General features: G+C 41.9%; 1 protein-coding gene across 2 annotated transcripts in view; it reads right to left on the reverse strand.

Annotated features, from left to right (window-relative positions):
- Nucleotides 1-3,536: 3,536 nt before the first annotated feature.
- The window catches only part of SRGAP1 (SLIT-ROBO Rho GTPase activating protein 1), a 264,777-nt gene continuing 253,698 nt past the window's right edge, over nt 3,537-14,615 (reverse strand). For both annotated transcript variants that reach the window (XM_021678635.1, XM_021678634.1), the window contains exons 19-22: nt 9,807-9,987; nt 8,350-8,484; nt 7,875-8,214; nt 3,537-4,029 (exon numbers count right to left, since the gene is read on the reverse strand). In XM_021678635.1, the coding sequence (XP_021534310.1) occupies nt 3,652-4,029; nt 7,875-8,214; nt 8,350-8,484; nt 9,807-9,987 (1,034 nt within the window). In that variant the 3' untranslated portion in view covers nt 3,537-3,651. The remainder of the gene's footprint in view (nt 4,030-7,874; nt 8,215-8,349; nt 8,485-9,806; nt 9,988-14,615) is intronic.

Consider the following 14,615-nt stretch of genomic DNA (forward strand, 5'->3'; position numbering starts at 1 on the left):
AGTGGTGGGTAACTCAGAGCAAGACTCAGTCCCAAGTGCTTGTCCTGCATTCGTGGTTTCTCACTACTGTGGAATAAAACGAATGTGATCCCAAATCTGAAGTCTTCTAAATCCTCAACAGGCCTCTGGGCTCTTTAATTTTTTTTTTTTTAAAGTTTATTTAAATTCCAGTTAGTTAACATACAGTATGGGCTCTTTAAATTTTAGAGGTTGTAATTATCATATTAAAGTTTCTTCATTTTGTAGACCCCGTGTCATTCCCAAAGCTGAGGACACTACTACCCTTCCCACTTGTATCTTTTCCTTAATTAAATTATAAGCCCATTTTGGGAATGGCAAAAGTACGAAGAAAACTCTTGACTGATACAATGTGACCTGATCTCTCCATCTACTGATGGCTGTTCGTGCTCACTGCAGTAGATTAAGTGGGACCCTGCTGTAAATTATTCTATGGATGGCTCAAGGAGCACCAGTCAAATTACGTCGTGTGAAAATGTGCAAAACTGTTGAACGATAGTGTTGACCCTGAACATGAATACAGAGCTCTGCAAAGGGCCATCTGACTGGTTCAAATAATTTACAGAACACTCATCAGAAAATCTATACTAAGTAACTTTCTCTCTCTCCTGATGATCCTCTCCCAACACCCCTGACCCCAACCAAAAGGTCAACTTGGTAAGCCTACTTCAGTGAGTTCTGTGGGTGAGACATGAACAGTTGAATCAGCTGTGAATAATATATTCTTGTGTAAGTGGAGTCTGGTAATCTCTGTAGGGCCATCCTTTGCCCATCCTCAAAATAACCTCCTTCCCAAACCATGCATGAAGAATATGATCCTTGAAACTGGGACATAACATCTCCAGATTCTTTCCTTTTTGCCCATCCCTCGCACCTTCCCTCCTCCCCACTGCATGCTACACTGGTAGCTATAGAGAGGGCCACATGGTGGGTGAGGCTGCAGAAGCTTTTAATGAGCTTACAGGATGTAATTCTGGATCCTTTGTGAAGTGGCCACCTTGTCTTATCCCTGGAATCTGAGACTCTTACTAAAACAAAGTAAGAAAACGTGAGTCCTTACTCACTGTGAGGTCACATCCTTCCTTGGGAATTGGGGGGGGGGGGGGGGGGGGGTGGAGAAGATAGAAAAAAAAGAAAGGTTTCGGGGTGTCACCAGGGATATAGGGAGAAAAGAGAGAGACATTTAAGGGCGTAATGGGAGAGCACTAGAAGTTTCCCGCAAGAAGGCCCAGCCTCTGAGGCTCTGAGGCTCTAGAGCAGCAAGTCCCCTGCTACCTAAGGGAGCAGAATCCTAATTTGGTGTTTGGAAAGGCAACCCTCATTTCATCAAAGGTGTAAACACTGAAGAGAGGAGACACCGGGCAGGCTTACCAGGGAGAAGTCTGAAGACATGAACTTGCAGGAGTAAGAGCTAAGTTAAAACTTGCAGAAGACACCTCCTCTCCCCATAATGAATTCAACATGCCTCTGCCCTTTTGATGCCCTCTGTAACGTGTTACTCTTCTATCAAAGATGGAAAGTAGCTTTAAAGAAATCCTTTAATTTCAATTTCTAAAAGATTTAAAGTCTCCCCCCCCAATTATTTCCATTTCTTATTCTCTGCTTCTGTTTACCCATATAGCAGCAGAGAATTAGAGACCAAAGTGGGATCTGGAAGGAACTGGGAGGTTATTCAGGAAGGTTTCAGTTTCCTAGGAATTTGGGAAGATGGTTTAAAAGGGTTAGTGCTACTTAAGAGCTCAATCCTGGCTGAGTCTCCCTGGAGTCTCAGATTGTTGAGGGACCAAGAGAGCTCAAGAGAAATGGTGAGAGGCTGGACAAGATGTTGAGCTGGGCATCGTTTTCAAAATGGGCAAAGAGGGTGCTTCAGAAAACTCAAAATACCTGGAAATACTTGAAAAAAAATTCTCCATTCAATCCATTTGTGAAATTAGGCCACCGGCTAGCAACCAGAAGTGTGACTTTGAAAGGTAACCCTATCTCATTAATTTAATCTCTCTCTGCATTAGAATGATTAGACTGGCAAATTGAGGGAGAGATCACAGTAATGACCTTGATTTTTCGTACAGATCCTCATTGTTTCCTGCGGGAGGAATTCACCAGTGGGTTAACAGATTCAAGTCCATACTGTGTCACTCTTAGATGGGCAGGCCAGTGGCTGCCAGTTTGAATCCAAACCTAGAAGGAAATCAATGGTGGTCGAGAGGGGTTAGTCTGGGCCATCCATTTTTCTTAAAAAAAGGTCTCTTCATCAGTAAGTTCAGTGACAAAGTAGGTAGGATGGCATAAGCTGCTGCTGGTAGGAGTGGTGATTTGTACCTTAGTAAAAACAACTGAATTCAAAGCAACTTTTTAAGACGGAGGGAAAACATAGGGAAAACTGTCTTTGTGCTAGGATGTCAGAGAAAGAGGTCCCTCACGGAGCTCACCTGACCATCTGAGTTCTGTTGAGACCACGTGGAAAAAAAAAAAAAGGAAAGGAAAAAGTCAGTGGTTCCAGGTGCCAGATTGGAAGGCAATCACCCCGGAACCATGAGGTGCCCCTCCCACCTTGGCCAGCATGGCGTGTCCTCCAGTACCGGAGCCAGTTCTCTGTTGGCTCAGAGACACAAACGGAGAGCAGAGCTGGGGATTCCACTTAGGTTCCTCAGGCCTCTGTGCAGCCTGATTAAAGGAACCGAGGTCATTTAGCCAGAGGGAAGGCTGAGTGAGGCAAGGACTTGTGTGCCGCGTGTGTGCTCCGTTTCCAGGGGGAGAACACAGCGGTTTCAGGGAGCTAGAAGCATTCGCTAGGCAGTTGGTAACAACAGATCTCTGAAGGAGTCTGTGGAGTAGTGCAACCAGGAAGTCTTTAAAATTAGACTGTTCTAGTCCTTTGTGAATGCAGGGGATGGACTTGGAAATCTTCGGGGGCCTGATCAGGCTTGTGGAAGGAGTCACACCGAGAGCTCTGGAGGATTCTCTCTCTCTCTCTCTCTCGCCTTTCCTAGGTTCAGCTCAAGCAGCAACTGCAGGGGTCCTCACCCCCCTTCCTCTGAGCTTTTAACCTGGACCCAAGGGAAGGGACTCTTATGAAAGAGGCAAGCATCCAACTCATTCAGGCGGTGGGCTGCACCCTCCCCTGGGAGCGTCCCCCCGCACGGGTCCGAGGTGCTCACCGTCAGCTACCTAACAATGCCGTTAGCACCGTTCAGCCACCACCCCAAGTGCCACAGACCAACACTGGTTTTACACCAAGGCCTGGAACTCAGATTCGCGTGCCTTCGGATCCAGACATTTCTGACTCACCCGGGCTGCACTAAACCCGAAGCACTATACCACATGGAGAGCAGAGCGGTGTTGTCTTCATTACAAATGGTGCAGCATTGGATTTTCAAGTAAATCTAAGTGTTTCTATTGTCTTTAAAATGACATAAGATATGTCCAGTTATTAAAAAAAAAAAAGGAAAAAATTACAAAATACAAATGCCCGTGTTAATTTAGCTAGTCTCAGACATTACATTCGAGAACATAGAAAAGCCAAAAATCTCCAGTTGTAAGCACAAAACTAAGGAAAGTTATGGATCACCGACTTTTGTCACTGATCTGTTTCTTTTAAAATCACTAGCCCAGATGACCTTGCCCACTTGGTCTTTACATTGTGCAAGACTTGTCTGTTGGACCTTGGGAAGGTGGGGCAGGTCCTACAGTAGGGTTTGTTTTCGGAAGAACAGCAGGTTTGGGCCGAAGGGCTGGCGGCTTCAGCTGCACACCCATTCTGGGCGCCACCAGAGGCTTGAAAGTACTCATGGTGTCACTGGAGGAGGTGGTGCTCCGTCGAATCTGCGGCTCCGAGCTCCTGAGGGCAACGTTGTGCAGGGGGCTGAGAGATTCCGTGGACGTGGCAGGGGTGGGAGCGTTTTTCACTTGTTCTAAGGTATCCAGCACCACATCGGGGGCATGCTTTGCTGTACTCTGTCTCTCCAGCTCTCGGAGTTCATTCAAAGCAGTGTTCATCGTCTCCTCGATATCCTGTTGAAAAATAACGAGAGAGAGAGAGACAGAAGAGAATGGTAATTAGTACTAACGTACAGAAACCCTTATGCTTCATCTCAAAGCAGACAGGCCTGCAAAGCAATGATGTTTTAACGTCGCTGGCGGTAGGATGTATACACGTAGGGCTGTCCCACACTATTATTTTGACTGCGTGGTCAGCAGACCAAGATGCAAGGGTGCGTGGAGTCATCTATCAAACACCGGCCATCCCAAGGTGCCAGGCAGCCTTCTCGTGATTTCTCCCATACATGCTGACTTACTGTACAGAATTCTATTTCAACTTATGGTTAAAAGATAGCTTCAATTTAGACACTGCAACAATTTCTCAAGAGATAGATGGGAATGGGAATGAAGCAGGCTTCTTTCATTCATTTAACAAATAATTTTGAGCACTTACTATATACTTGGCTAACTCCTAGTAGTTCTTCAAAATTCAGTTTAAGCCTTCCCCTGATACTCTTGTCCAGTGGATCTCAGCGAAGTGGTACTGCCCCATAGACGGCATTTTTGTAGTCTATGTGTGTATTTTATTTTTTAAAGATTTATTTATTTATTTGAGAGAGAGAGTGTGAGCACAAGTTGGGGGAAAGGCAGAGGGAGAGAATCTCAAGCAGATTCCCCACTGAGCGTGGAGCCCCATGTGGGGCTTGATCTCACCACCCATGAGATCATGACCTGAGCCGAAATTAAGCCGGTCGCTCAACCAACTGAGCCACCCAGGTTCCCGTGTGTGTGTGTACTTTTAAATGCCACAAGAATGGGGTGGCATTATTGGCATTTGGTGGGCAGGGGTCATATATACTAGATCTGTTGCGGTGTCCCAGATAAATTTATATGCAATGAACTGTCCTGCATCTTGTTCAACTTCTGAATGTCCTTCAGACATTGATGTAGGTGAAAATCCTGTTTATAATAACGTGAGCCCTGACCCTAACTCTATCTTTTATCAATATGCCTTTTTAATTGTTGTATTTATGGTAATTATATTCGTAGGTGAAAGCATCTTACTACTTTGTCTTCTAGCCTAGTCAAGCATTAACTGAAGTACACTTAATTGTTTTAATATTTAATTCCTTGTATTTTTGTATATTATATTTAGAGCTTTATATGTTTTTTTCAAATTACGTATCTCATCTGTCAATTTATTTCAGACAGTAAAGGGGGAATTACAAAATACATATTTCAAAAAGGTAGAGTGTGTTCCATTGATGGATGAACAGATAAGCAAAATGTGGTACATACATCAATGGACTGTTATTCACCTTAAAAAGGAAGGAAATCTTGCCACATGCTACAATATGGATAAACCTTGAGGACATGAAGTTAAGTGAAATAGGGGCCAGTCACGAAAAGACAAATACTGTATGATTCCATTTATATGAGGAAGTCACACTCCCAGCAGCAAGCCGAATGGGGTGGCCAGGGGCTGGGGGTGGGGAGGGGAGAAAGGGAAGTTGTTCATCAGTGGGTATAGGGTTTCAGTTTTGCAAGATGAAAGAGTTCTGGAGATTTGTTTCACAAAATCTGAATATACTTTACTGAACTGCGCAGTGAAAAATGGTTACGATGGTAAATTTTACATTATGTGCTTTACCACACACACACACGGTGGAGTATTGTGTGGGACGGGAGGGGTGAAGACCCATCGCCCAGGTCTGACTAACACGCCTCTTCTCTACACTCCCGGAGCTCCTTTCACTCACCTGGAGCATAACCCTCATGGCGCTGCATAATGGGAATGGATTTCCATTTCCAGCTCCCTCACAGGACTGCAAGCACCTTCAGAAAGCAGCTGGGTAATGATTTAGCGTTGCTTCTATAAAGCCGGGCAGAGGACCTGGCACATAGTAAGTGCTCAATAAAAGTTTGCTAAATGACTAAACCAAGATACAATGATCACATATGGATACTGTTGTTTTTAAAAGAGCCCCATCAGGGATTCCACTGATTTGTTTAATAAGAGCATCTGCATGTTTTTTGTATGAACACCATGATGGCAGGCTTACTTGTCCTCATGGGAAAATCCGAAGATGAGAGATGGAAAGATAAATAAAGGACACAGCTGGAAGCCGTTTTGGGAAGATGACATCACTTTTCAAGTGATTATTTTCTTATGTTATTTCTATTTGATGCTAAACATATGGATTTTTTTATAAGTATTTGCCCCAGATCGTGCAGAGCCTGGTTTATCTGTTGAGTTTTTGTTTTTATGATTTACAGTTAAAGGATTTCCTGGGGTGCCTGGGTGGCTCAGTTGGTTAAGCATCTGACTCATCTCAGTTCAGGTCTTGATCTCAGGGTGGTGAGTTCAAGCCCTGCATTAGGCTCCACACTAGGCATAGAGCCTACTTAAAAACAAAGAAACAAGCAAAAAGGATTTCCTGGTTCTAGAAGCAAAAGGGTTAAACAGGCATTGTTACACCTTCCCACCCCAAAGCTCCTAATTCCCTATCTTTCTAACCTAAGTCCTCTTTCACCTGCTTATCATAAGCAGTGACGTTATAGATTTCTCAAACTGTTAAATTCAGCTGTAATCAAATATCACTGATTCTATATAAGTCTCCAAGGGCCCTGTATAGTATTTCAAATAGAGAAAACCAAAAGGTCTTTTTGATTTTTGCTGAGAAATTGCTATACATTTAAAATTGGTTTAATTTTGGGGTGCCTGGTAGCTCAATCGTTAAGCGTCTGTCTTTGGCTCAGGTCATGATCCCAGGGTCCTGGGATGGAGCCCCGCATCGGGCTCCCTGCTCAGCGGGAAGCCTGCTTCTCCTTCTCCCACTCCGCCTGCTTGTATTCCCTCTCACTGTCTCTCTCTCTGTCAAATAAACAAATAAAATCTTAAAAAAAAAAAATTTGGCTTAATTTTTAAAAAACACATTAAACCCCTCACAACCTAATTTACATCCAAAATTTTCTTTAGGACAATGGAAATAGCTTGAAAATTTGTCACATCAGTGTAGGTCTCCTTGGGCACTCTTTATTAAAAATAATTCATCTTTAATAGTTCCCCATGTTTGTTCATTTATTTCTCATTCACTCTCTTTCTTGATCGATTTAGCTCTTTTTCAAGCTTCAGATGGCTGGAAGATGCTTTAGATTAAAATGGCAAACCCTGAATCTATTCACCTCTTTCGTCATTGGTGATACCCATATTTTCTGATGGCCTATGCTGGAAAAAAAAAAACTAGAGGAAAAATGGCAGAATGATGGAAAATCCATTAATCAATCTTGTCTTACCTTTACTTTGTCAATTTTAATCATTAGAAAAAAACTACAAAGTCCTTTGCACAAACTGTTGGGAAGAGAAGAGTGACAGAGGACCCAGACCTGCTGTTCTTCAAATAGCTAGCTATTATTTCTCCTACTATTTATGGACTAATCCAGCATTTCTCCTAAGTTGGAAGGGTCATGTTTCTCCTACACTAACTTTTATCTGTTTCTGGCTCTCCATTCTTTCTATCAATTTGTCTATTTTATTATCTTTAGCATGCTTTTGGGATCTGGTAGGGTTAGTCCTTCCTCATTATTATTTCTTTTCCAGACTTTACTGGCTATTTAGCAATGATGTGTTTGAATGCCCCGGGTCCTACACTTCTGCCATGTCTCTGAATCAATATGAACCTAATCACTTGGGCCCTTCCAGTAACAAATTGTTCTTCTAAAGAGACCCTTAGTCAGGCCTTAAAGAATAGACTAATTTCTTTTCTGTTTTCTTTAGTTGGTTCTCTACAAAAAGCATGACTACAAAGAGGAAGTCCTGCATCCCTCCATCACACCCCAGGTACACAGCAGGTGCCATTCCATTCCACGCATCCTACCTGAGCGATTGTCTCTGGGTCCAATGGCTTGTGGTCATTGAAGCCTGTGTATTGCCCTGACGATGTGGACCTTCTAATAGGAGGACTGTCAATCTTCTTGAGGGAGTCATGCCGGCTGATATTGGTCAGGCTGCCGTGGCCTGGTCTGCGCCTCCTCTCAGGACTGTCGTTGGTGAGGCCACGGTTCTGCAGCAGGCCCCGGGGGTGACTGCCCAGGCTTGGGGACCCCAGGTCAACTGAGGAGTTGGAAAGAACATGTGGGGGGTGCAAGGGGCAATGGCCATCGCTGGTCCTGCCAGGACGCCTTACTGGAGGGGGTGGCTCTCCTCTTTTTCTTTGTCTAAAAGTATACAAAAAAAGAGAAAATAGGAGAGCTTATCACTCCGGGTAATACTGCAAAGCCGCGGGTTCTGCGGCTCCTCGAAGTGCTTGGAAAAGTGGAGGTTCAGGAGCCTGATTATCAGACCCCACCCACCTGGCTAGATAGCCGTCAGGGTGTCGGTCTGTTGGGGAGTTCATGTCCTTGGACGAAGACTTGTCCTCAGTGACAGGCCCACTGCTGGCCTCGCTGTCAGCTTTTTGGCTCAGAGTGTCTGAAAACGTGTCATCCCTGCAACAAGGAGAATCAAGAGTGAGAGTCTTTCGCAAGATGAATGGGAACAAAAAAAATAAGTGACGTGGGCTTTACATATCTAAGTCTTTCTCTTATCAACATGACTTTTTTCATAATAAAAATGTACATTTCATTGCAGGTGAAGTGCAACAAAGAGCAAAATCACAGTCACTCATGATATGATATAACAGCCAGACGCCACTGCTGCTAGAATTTGAGACAATATCCTTCTCTACTTTTTATCTATGCCTGGGTAAACATGTATGATGTCTGCATATATATGTACGGTATTTGTACTTAGATACTTATAGGTTTATGTAGCTTAGATATCTATGACTGTATGTCTGTATACACATACACATAATATTTCTTGGCTTCTGAAATCCACATTTTAACATTTTTTTTTCTTTTTCTAAAGTTAGGCTGAATCATTTGTTTTTTATTTTTTTAAATACTTTTTAATAGTTTTTTTTTTTTAAAGATTTATTTATTTATTTGACAGAATGTGGGAGAGCACAAGTAGGGGGAGCAGCAGAGGGAGAGGGAGAAGCAGAAGCAGAAGCAGACTCCCTGCTGAGCAAGGAGCCTGATGCCGGGGTTCCATCCCACGACCCTGAGATCATGACCTGAGCCAAAGGCAGACGCTTAACTGACTGAGCCACCCAGGCGCCCCTAGGCTGAATCATTTAATCACTGTATACATTTTATGGTATTATTTCTCTTTTCCTTGAAAAAATGCTCTTAAATTAGTGCTGCGCTGTGAAATATTATACTCACAAAATAGGGATTATATTGTACATATGATTTTGCAACCCGTTTCTTTCATTTAATATATTATGGCCATCTTCTCATCCCCTTAATTTTTAAATTACAGCAATATTTAAAAAAAAAAAAAAGGGAAGCCTGAAGATGATTCTGAGACGTTTAGGTCAGTGTCTTCCCTCTCAGGAATCTGGAATTGAAACGGTAGCCAGACAGCAAGAGACGAGTACCACTGGTTTTGGAACCAGCGGCGTTTCTACAGCTCTTGAAGCTATTCTCCATATGGCGGATTTTTCTAAGAGCCTGAAAGCTTCCATCTCTCACTAGCCCTTGCTCCGAATCTGCTGGTGGAGTTTGGAAAATGAAAACCTGCTGGCCCCGAAGTACCATTAGCAAAGACCCAACAGCAAGGCGAAGAACGGTGCCCAGCTCAGAGGTTCGGGCTCTGCGATCCCTTCCGCTCCTTTCTCAAAAGACCAAGGTCGCTTTAGGAACAGTGGCTGGAGACTTCCGGCGGAAGCGGCAGCCGCAGCACCCGCGCGGCCGGTACTACTCACATATCCTGCACCACGATGTACTGGTGCGGCACGAGCCCGTCGAGGCCGTTGTGCCTGCCTTCCCACCAGTCCTCGGACGCGCGGTGATACAGCAGCAGGGAGGCCCCCTTCTTGAAGGACAGTTCTCTGGCTGATCGCCCCACGTAGTCAAACTTGGCTATCGCTTCTATTGGCTCACATTCTACAAAGAACACACCAGAAGGCGATGAGGGACAGAGTTGTGAGGTAAGCATGAAACGCTACGTGAACGTTCTCTAGGCGGCCTTAGAAATCAACAAGGCCATTTCAATATCCAGAGCGAACAAGGTAATAAACAAGTCCTCAATGTGGGACAAAATCAGGCTGTTCAGGGAGATACAGAAAAACATTCTCTTGCTGTCATCAGTTTTTCACGCGAAGAAAAATGGAACACTGGATCTTAATTTCCACAGCCTCTTACCAGAGACAGAATGACAGCTAATAAAAAATATTTTAAACTTTGCAACATGATAATATGAGATCTTTCCTTGGGTTGTAATATTCTCCGTAATAGCTCCAATATTATTTTGACAATGATGGAGTTCCCTTGTAACATGTTAATAACCGTGGATAACATGGAAAAATCACTATCCCAGGACACCAGGAAGTTTATGCTTTATTTGCTTATTTAAAGAAAAATCAAGTTTATAAAAACCAGCACATTAAATACTATTTGGGTACATTTAATTTCCTCATGTACTTTTCTGGGACTATCAAATCTTCCAACTACCACTGACAGTAAAGATAATTTTGTTTTCTCTAGGATCAGTAATAAATTTTAGTTGCCTATGAAATAAGCATAACTTAGACTGTCCTGTACCCAAATTAAAAGACCAGATTCAAAAATTATATTATCCAGAGGTCAAAAGATATTCAAGGGGATTATGGTGAGTGAAAAAAACCTATCTCAAAAGGTTACATACTGTATGATGCCATTTATATAACCTGCTTGAAATGACATAATAATCAAGATGGAGAACAGATCAGTGGTTGCCAAGAGGTTGGGAAGAAATGGCAACGGCTATAAAAGGGGAGCACAAGGGACCCTGGCGATGAAACTGTATGTGACTAAGTAAATATCTGCACACACAGCTGAGTGCACGTGAAACTGGTGAAATGTGGATATGGCAGATGGGGTGTGTCAATGTAAATTTCCTGGCTGTGATATTATGCTGCAGTTATATAAGATTTTTACCATGGAGGGAAGCTGGGATCTCTCTGTAGGATTTCTTATAATTTCATGTGAACCCACAATGATCTCAAAAAAAAAAAAAAAAAAAAAGATACTGAACTCTGGGCCTAGAATTGGAATTTCAGCCCTGATCTAATTCTGATCACAAAGGTTGAAGGCAAATAAGAGGACAAACTATACAAAACAACTACAAGAGATGCTTTTTGTGATTAAGCTTATTGCAAAAAGCCCTTCAGTTCAGGGCCTTATGATCTTTCCTCTTATCTCTCACCATCCCCCTATTTTCATTCCTGCTATCTACAACAGATGAGTAAACTTCTAATCAATAATAAACAGAAAGGGGCAATACAAGTGCTAAATGTTCAGAGAAATGTATCTATGCAATGAGCAATGTCTCATTTGCTAAAAACTGAGCATGTATTGGTTTCTGAATACTCTAGCATATATGCACACATGATAGATTAAAACCTGTCAAATATTTTCTCAGGAATTGTCTTCTATTTTGCCTGGTAATGAACCTTCCCATTTAAAACAGTTTATTTTTCCCCAAAGATTCTTGAAATATGTTTAATATCTTGTATGGAATAACTGCATAAGAAATCATTGGATAGCCAGCTAGGCTTCTTTCTCACTTGATAAATTCAAACATTCTCTGGGCCATATAAGGCACAAGCATAAAAATCAACAAAACACATTGAAAAAGCTTAGGGTTTACCTTATGTGAAGGGCCTGTGTGAATTTCAGCTATACATATAAATACTATAATCTACATGTCATATGCTTCTTAGCAAAGTAGGTGTAAAAATAATTTTAGAACAATAGTTTAAGTCCTTTAACAACTGACTATTACTTTCAGATCATATGTTAGCACTCTAGTATTCCCTCCTAAAATTATATATATATATATTTAAAATATTTATTTATTTAAGAGAGAGAGAGCAAATGAGCATGCATGGGCAGCAAGGAGGGGAGAGGCAAAGGGAGAGAGAATCTCAAGCAGACTCTGCACTGAGCATGGAGCCCACATGGGGGCTCAATCCCAGGACCCTGAAATCATGACCTGAGCTGAACCAAGAGTCAGACACTTAACCAACTGGGCCACCCAGGTGTCCCTAAAATTATATTCTTTATTAAAACAATATGAATAGCAGCTTTATTAAATATCTACAAACCTGCTTTATAGAGGAGGGACTATAACTTTATATTCAAAGAGACTGACTTTATAGTTTGTTTTAAAATTGCAGATAAAGAATAAATCCTGGTTGATCAGAGATGACGATGCCAATATTTTTTAACTCTAATTCTCCTTGGGGAACAGAAATAAACATGTCCATGGTACAGGAGACATGAATAAACATATCCATGGGGAGGAAAGAAGACATGCCCATTTGTTAAAAAGAATTTCATGACATGTATTTCACAAATTCCTATGTCAACATGCCTGTGTAATTTGAATTTCATTTTACTGAAAAAAATGGAAAGATACCAGCCCATAACATAGTGTGCAGTCTATGTACTTGTCAAAGGGAAATGAAGAAAGAACCATTAATGTTCTTTAGACCTTAATTAGACATTCAGTCATACATTGTCAGTGCTGGCCAAGGGCTATTTAAGACTATTTAACAGATATATATATATATATATATATATATATATATATATATTTTATCATAATTTTAGAATCATGCACTCTATGCTTGTTATCTCTGTTTATTTGTTGAAACAACTAGCAACAGAATTATCAGACTCTGCTTATTTAATTCAAATGTGGGGAGATTTTGAAAGAATGACCCGATGAATCAGAAGTACATTTTATTGGTAATTCTTTATCAACTAGTTATTCTGAGCAATTTCATTATTTTGACTCTTTCTACTCCCATGGGAGTCATTTTGCAGTCAAGAGTCAATCAATAAGCTACTTACACAACATCTTAGTCTACTTATTGCAGAGCAAATCAATCTGAGGGCATGGCAATGCACCATTCCCTTTCCTATGGAGTCACATGGTCTTTTAAGGGCGTCAGAGACACTGTGGAATGTCACTGCTATCGATAATAGCAAGAGTGAACACGGTAACTTCACTTTCCTGCATGGCTACTACAGCTCTGCGTAAAGGAGAAAAAAATTCAGTACAGCTCATTTTCTGACTGCCTGGTGCTATCAAGTCTTATATTTCCATTTCTTGTCATTTCATACAAAATGCAGTACATTGCATTTTCTCTTTGGGACCTTGCTGTCCCTGACACTTGCCCTCCTAGATCTGTCGCCTACTGCCCTCGCAGGTGACGGTTCTGTTCTAGGACAGCCTCTTTCAGAAACAAAAGCTACCCTTCTCGAGCAATACCATGAAAGAGAAAAGAAAAGACAATACCTGGGTATCACAAAGATAATCAATACTCTAGTTGATTTAGTTACAGAACTTTAGAGGTTGGCTGTGGGCAAGGGTATCTGTCCTTTGTACGCAATGCTTTTCTTTCCAGCAAATCAGGTGAACATGGGTAAAACGTTATAGAAAACACAGAGCCCTCAGTGAAGCTTCTCTTTTGTAGTCAAGAGGTAAGAATAACTAACAGATGGCAGGGTGGGGAGACTGATGTTTGGGAAGAGAGATGGCTGGGGCTTTGTCTTAGCTTTCCCGGCCACTAGGGAAAGCAAGGAAACAGAGAAGTCATCAGTGAGAAAGGAATAAATCGTATGGAGAAACAAAGGAACTCAAGACAAAAGAAGGGATGGTGGCAGAGGTGGGGCCCAGAGACTTTCAAAAGCAACATCACAGAAGTAGAAGCTCTCACTGTAAAGAATTTCTTCTAAATGAAGTTCTGAAAATGTCAATTCATTTTACTTTTAAAAACATAAACTTTTTTTTTTTTGGCTCAGATGTAACTTTTTAAAATACAGACAGGAATCTAAAATGCAATGCATGTTGAAGTGAAACAATTTAAACTTTTTTTTTTTTAAGGCAGAGGGTGGATATTAGACATCCTGATAACCCTTACCATCTTGCTGAAATCAACAAAAAATCCTGGATTTTTTTAAAAAAAGATTTTATTTGTCCATTTATTTGACAGAGAGAGAGAGAGTACAAGCAGGGGGAGCAGCAGAGGGAGAGGGAGAAGCAGGCTTCCCGCTGAGCAGGGAGCCCGATGTGGGGCTTGATCCCAGGACCCTGGGATCATGACCTGAGCCGAAAGCAGATGTCCAGCTGAGCCACCCAGGCATCCTGAAAAATCCTGGATTTAAAAAAATCTTGGTAATTGCATTAATAAGCTACCACGACAGTAAGGAATATTAAAGACAAAAAACTCAACAAAAGTAGGAACCCAGTGAGGTAAACAGAACACGAGAAAATGAGAGTCAGAGTTTGCCTTGAGGGTACTTTCCCTGCCGGGTTAACTTAAGGTTTCATTTTGGACAAAAAACTAAGTCCAGTGTCTGCTCAGTGTGGAGAAGGTAAATCCCCCATAAAGGATCACACTCTCAGTGTTACAGTGAGCTTCTAATTCTAGAAATCTTCTTCCCTCCTAGCCCTCCATACTTCTCCATAGATGGTATGTATCACCCCCGCCCCCTCCCAGACTTAAAAATAGAATCTATCTCAA

Source organism: Neomonachus schauinslandi, chromosome 5 (assembly GCF_002201575.2).
Source record: "Neomonachus schauinslandi chromosome 5, ASM220157v2, whole genome shotgun sequence".
Lineage (NCBI taxonomy): Eukaryota > Metazoa > Chordata > Mammalia > Carnivora > Phocidae > Neomonachus > Neomonachus schauinslandi.